At 28.0% G+C, this 6,000-nt stretch overlaps 1 protein-coding gene across 1 annotated transcript; it reads left to right on the top strand.

Moving 5' to 3' along the window:
• Nucleotides 1–1,754: 1,754 nt before the first annotated feature.
• On the top strand, nt 1,755–4,792 carry LOC122505745. Its single transcript, XM_043617554.1, has one exon. The coding sequence runs from the start codon at nt 2,331–2,333 to the stop codon at nt 3,999–4,001; it is 1,671 nt and encodes a 556-aa protein (XP_043473489.1). The 5' UTR covers nt 1,755–2,330; the 3' UTR covers nt 4,002–4,792.
• The last annotated feature ends 1,208 nt before the right edge of the window (nt 4,793–6,000 follow it).

The raw sequence follows: 6,000 nt of genomic DNA on the forward strand, positions 1-6,000 counted from the left end.
AATATTATGTTTTGTCAAATTGAAATTAAGCAGATTTTTGTTCTTTACTTTTAAGCAAAATTAGAAAATTGTTAAACAACTGTGATTAAGAAATAGAAAATTTATTTATTTTGCATTATTTTTGTTTATGAATCACAATTTTTTTTTTTAACAAAATTATTTATTTTGTTTTAGAAAAAGAAGAAAAATATTTGCACAATTTCTATTTTTAATCTTATTTTTGGAACAGGATTTTCCACAGGAATTAAGACATTCAAAAATTTTAAATTCAAACCTTTCTTCATGTTTTCTAATAAATTAAAGATAACCGAGAGATAAAATCATTATTTTATATTATAAGAATATTGTTACTGTAACTTTATCAAAATTATTTTCATCACATTAATTCAATTATTATTTTCTAGAATTTAAAATTATTTTTTATGAAAATAACAATTGAATTCCTTAAAAAGAATTAATTATTTATGAAAATAATTAAATGTTTGCGTACAATTTTATTAAAAATTTTTTTAAATAATTGAATTCTTTTTGGGAAATTTTATTAAAATATTAGATATTGAAAATCATTGAAATTAGAAAATTTTTTGAAAATAATTGAAACTTAGGACAAGAATTTTTTTGACATTTATGAAAATAATAATTGTAACTTCAAAATTATTTCGTTATTTTAATTTAATTATAATTTTCTAGAATTTTTAACTAAAATTCTTCTTTAAATCAATTATTTACAATAATTTAAAAAAAAAAATTCTGAGAATTTTCAAATGTATTTGTTTACAATTCAATTTTACGAAATTTCATCGATCATTCAGAAATTCTTGAATGAATATATGAATAATTTTAATTATTAAACTTTTTGATAAAAATTAATTCTATAGAATTGTTTGTTAAAAATATGAAAAATTCAGATTTTCAAAGATTTCAATTTGAAACTTTTTCAAAATTTAATTATTTCTAAATTAATATTATTAAAGAAACTTCATTAGTTTAAAAAATAATTTAAGAAATTCTTCAGGAGAATTTAATTGGGATTTTTTAAAATTTTAATAAAATTCTTTTTCAAGAATTCAATTATTTTCCTAAATAATAAAATTCTTTGAAGGAATTCTATTATCATCAAATTTTTTTGATAAAATTCTTTGCAACAATTCGATGATGTTCAATACATTAATTTTAAAAATTGAAAATACATATTTGAAAAGAAAAATTATAAAAAAAGTTAAGAAACGAAAAAGCAAACAACAATTAACTTCAAACTGCGAACAGATTACCGGAAAATGTACTTCATTATTATTAATTTTTTAATAATAAAGATTTTTTTTTTAAGTATAATTTTGAGAAAATTTTATTTATGAATTCTTTGATTATTATTTAATCGTAATGTAAAATTTATTTACTTTATTTCTTCGATAAATGATCTAATTGAATATAAAAATTTTACCAATTAAGAGAGAATTATTATCTTTTTATAAATTTGTAATCTGACTTTTTTTAGTATTACTTTTTTTGCATTTTCGTTTATACTTTTATTTTTTTTTTTTTTTTTTTTTTTATTTTTCATTTTGTTTAAGAGAATACGCCATCAACAGTTTCGGCTCGCGCAAACATAAATAAACGATATGAAGAATTTATCGCAATTTGAAACAAATTGAGAATTCTTATCAGAATCGTTGATATCAGAAAAAGAGAGAGAGAGAAAGAGAGAGAGAGAGACTCATTTTCTCAAAAGGGATGATGATCATTCGTTGCAACTTGATCAGTCAATTCTGAATGTTGCTTCTTTAACAAGTTTATCGTCGATCTCTTTATAAAATAAATTCCTTCTTATTCGTTTTTTTCATTCTTTTTCACAGTTTTTGCGACGATGTCTCTAAAGTGTTTCGATTAGATAAGACTCTAGGTTCATAGTGCGATCGAGATGCAGTCCACATAAGAGACCGAGATTTCACAGAATCCGAGTCAGTTAAATATCACACGTACCGTCAAATCTCTATTCTTATGGATTATTCCCAAAAAGTGTAAGAAGGATTTTTTTGTTGTTGTTTGTTTGCTCATTAAAATTTTATTTGCTCGTGAATTTATTTTAAAAACACGTGTGCAATCAATAATGTACCCGCGAGAGAATTTGGACTCACAACCTTGTCAACGATAAAAAAAAAAAATAATAATAATCATTTTATCAACTTGCATACCTTATTTAATATAATCAGAATTGATTTTTGATTACTACCTGCAGTCTTATTTATTTGTAGACTTTTTTTTCAAAAGACAAATTGAAAAGTGCGCTAAATGGAATAGAATTTACGGATTCGAATTATTATCATCCCAAGATGCCGGCTTGTTCGAGTGAAAATTATCCTCGATTTTGGAGTCCACCTCCGTCAAGGAGTTGCAGTGCGTCACCATCATTGCCAAGTTCGCCGTTATCAAAATCACCGCCTTCAAGTTTGGAGCATTTACCCTCGATTCCTAGCGTTAAAGAATCAAATTCTTCGAATAGTGAAAATTTTGGAAGATTAAATAATTCGATGATTAGACAACAACAATTGAACAAGGTGAAGAATAATCAAGAGGCAAAGGCAATTCTACCGAGAATTTTATCAAAAATTTTCTCCTGGTATTTGGGACTAATAACCAGTATTTTTCAGGGAATTTTCAATGCCATGAGTTTTGGTATATGGGCACCGGGTTTATGGGCATCGGCCTGGGTTTGTCTCTTTTGGATAATGCTCCAATTGCCATTGACAATATTAAAATGGTTTATTACAATTTTACATACACCGGCATCGGAGCGTTCGCGTAATAAAAGATGTGTTTTAATCAGTGGTGGAAGTACTGTTCAAGCTGTTCGTTTGGCGCAAAATTTCTACAAGGCAGGTGCTCGTGTTGTTGTGTTCGATTTAGAGGGTCTTTTTGCATTGGCTAAATATTCGACGGCATGTTCGAAATATTATACGGTGCCTAGGCCGGGACCTGGTAGTGCTGCGGAATATGTCAAGTCATTGAAGGATATTGTCCAGAAGGAGAGAGCGGCATATTATATTCCAGTTTGTGCGACGAATGCGGCTTATTATGATGCACTTGCGAAACAATATTTGGAGATAATGGGTTGCGAGTGCTTTGTACCGGGAGCTGCTGAGGTGACTGTTTTAGATGATCCATTGGAATTGATGAGACGTTGTCGATCATTGGGTCTATCGACACCAACGAATTTTCTCCTTCGTAATGAAAACGATGTGACTTGTTTATATGAGACAGGAAGTTTAAGGACAGGAAGGCATGTGATGCTAGCGGCTGGACCCGCTGGCATGAGGGACAGAACGAAAATCACACTTCCGCCCACTGTTCGTGAATTTCGTCATCGGGAGCATGAGATTAGTGAAAGAAGACCTTGGATGGTGATTCGTGATCCAGGTGGCAGTCACTTTATCACTTGTACAACAATTAAAGATTCAAAAGTCATTGCCAACATCACTTGTCGTGTGGACGAAGCAAAGGGTCTTATTCCCGAGGAGAGAATTGATGTCAATCAATGGTTAGAGAGATTTTTCACAAGAACTTTTGGAACTCGTATCAATGGTCATTTGAGTTTTCGATTGGCAATTTCCCGTGAATCTGGAGAACTTGTTTCAATTGGATGTCGAGTGGGCATTGGTTTGCCATATATTTGTCACACCAGTGTACATCCACGTTTAGTTTGGAGGCCCTGTAAACATTTTTCGAGACATAATTCAGGACCACTTGTTATTGGTGAGAGGGCTGCTGCTGCTGCTGCTCCAAATCCAGAGGCTCTTGCCACTGCATTAAAGAATTCATCAGCTGAAAGTACTTCATCCCAATTATTGGGCAATGTTCTCGATAAAAGACAAGCACTTTTTGTTTATTGGGATCCTTTGCCCTATTGCGCATATTATTATCTTCAATTGCCATTTAGACGCGTTGCCGGTGTCATCAGAGCCCAACCTGGTAAACATAATCCACCACTCGCGGTTGTGCGATAATTTTTTTTTTTCCCCAAAGTTCTTTGAGAACAATAAAAATTGTTGTGCACTTTAAAATTCATCAGACATTTTAACAAATTTTCATTAATTCACCCAGTAACTGGAATATTTTTTATGGACAAAAACTTAATGTCTCCATGTCACTAGAAATATTTTTGTTTTTCAAAAAAAAAAAAAAAAAAACTAGAGACGTGCCCAGTTAGCATATAATCTTGAAAAGCTTGCCACAAACTCAAAATTCAATATTTCTGCATGTTTACATGACAATTTTAAACTTTGCAGCAAATATTGCAAAAGCAAACTTCCACGACAAGCTCGCTGCAAGGTTACATATGCTATCTTGGTGTGTATAAAATCATTTTTGAAATATAACAATTTTCAAATTATTTTTAAGAAACCTTGTAAATATCATTTTAAACATAGAAAAAAAAATTGTATTTAAAAAAAAGTTCGGCATTGATAAGTTTTTTTTTCTTCCATACATCAAATTTTTTTTTTTCGCTGAATTTCTCACTTTAAAAAGTAATATAGTTTCTCATCAATATTTTTAATTATATCTAATTTTCTTAAATGCTCACGTTTTCATAGTGAAAAGGGCAAATGAAAAATTGAGCTTTCTGTGAAAAGCTTGTATTAAATTATATAAATACGAAGATTATTTGTGTAAGACAAACTTGACATGATATATAAAATTTATTTATATAATGTGAATATATAAACCAATTTTACGATTGGTTGCTGTGATGATTAAAGGGATCATTATTAATAAATTATTAGCTTGAAAAAAAAAATAAATTTGTATACATTTTTTGAAAAATTTTCTTCGTCCTTGCGAATTTTTGTTCCATTTTTTTTTTTAAAAATGCAACAATTACTTTTCTTGTAATTTTCAATTCTTAATATTAATATGAAATTTTTTATTTCATTTTTAGAATTCTTCTTTTCTTTATTTTCTTTCTTTCATTTTCTCTTTATTTTTTTTCCTTCTTTCTTTTTAATTTACTTTCTTCATTTCTGTTCTTTTTTTTATTTCTTCCTTCTTTTCTTTCGTATTTATCTCCTTTTTCTCTTCTTCTTTTTTGTCTTTCCTTTTTTATTTTATTTCTTTTCCCTTTTATTTTTTATCTTTTCTTTTTTTTCACCCCTTTTCTTTTCCTCTCTTTTTTTTCTATTTTCTTTTTTTATCCACTTTTCTTTTTTTTTATTTTCCTTTCTCTTCCCATTTTCATTTTCACTTTTTTTCTTTTTTCTCCCTTCTTTTCTTTTCCTTTCTTTTTTTCATTTTTTTTATTCTTTCTTTTCTCATTTCTTTTCCTTTCTTTCCCTTCTTTTTTTCCTTTCATTGTCTTTCTTTTCTTTTTTCATTTCTTCTTTTTCCTTCATTTTCTTCCTTCTTTTCTTTTTTCTTTCTTATTTATCTCCTTTTTATCTTCTCTTTCCTTTATTATTATTTTTTCCTTTTCTTTTTTCTCCCTTTCTTTTCCTCTCTTTTTTCCTTTCATTTTCTTTTTTTATCCTCTTTTCTTTTTTTCTTTGCTCTTTCCTATTTTATTTTCAAATTTTTTTCTTTTTTCTCCCTTCTTTTCTTTTCCTTTCGTTTTTTCATTTTTTTCCAATTCATTCTTTTTATTTCTCATTTCTTTCTTTACATTTTTTTTCTTTTCTTTTTTTCACCCCTTTTCTTTTCCTCTCTTTTTTCCATTCATTTTCTTTTTTTATCCTTTTTTCTTTTTCTTTCTTTTTTTCTTTTCTCTTCCATATTTTATTTTCACATTTTTTTCTTTTTTTCCTCCTCTTTTCTTTCCATTTCTTTTTTCCTTTCATTGTCTTTCTTTTCTTTTTTCAGTCTTTTTTCGTTTTTCTCCCTTCTCTTCTTTACTTTTTTCTTATTTTTTCTATTCTCTTTTCTTTTCTTTTTTTAACCCCTTTTCTTTTCCTCTCTTTTTCCTTCTATTTTCTTTTTTTTTTTTTTTTTTCTCTTCCCATTTTTATTTTCACT

Source organism: Leptopilina heterotoma, unplaced genomic scaffold (assembly GCF_015476425.1).
Source record: "Leptopilina heterotoma isolate Lh14 unplaced genomic scaffold, ASM1547642v1 Lhet_369, whole genome shotgun sequence".
Lineage (NCBI taxonomy): Eukaryota > Metazoa > Arthropoda > Insecta > Hymenoptera > Figitidae > Leptopilina > Leptopilina heterotoma.

Bases quoted from the DNA above. Each gene is read 5' to 3' on its own strand.
- LOC122505745 (XM_043617554.1), top strand. From the start codon at position 2,331: ATGCCGGCTTGTTCGAGTGAAAATTATCCTCGATTTTGGAGTCCACCT.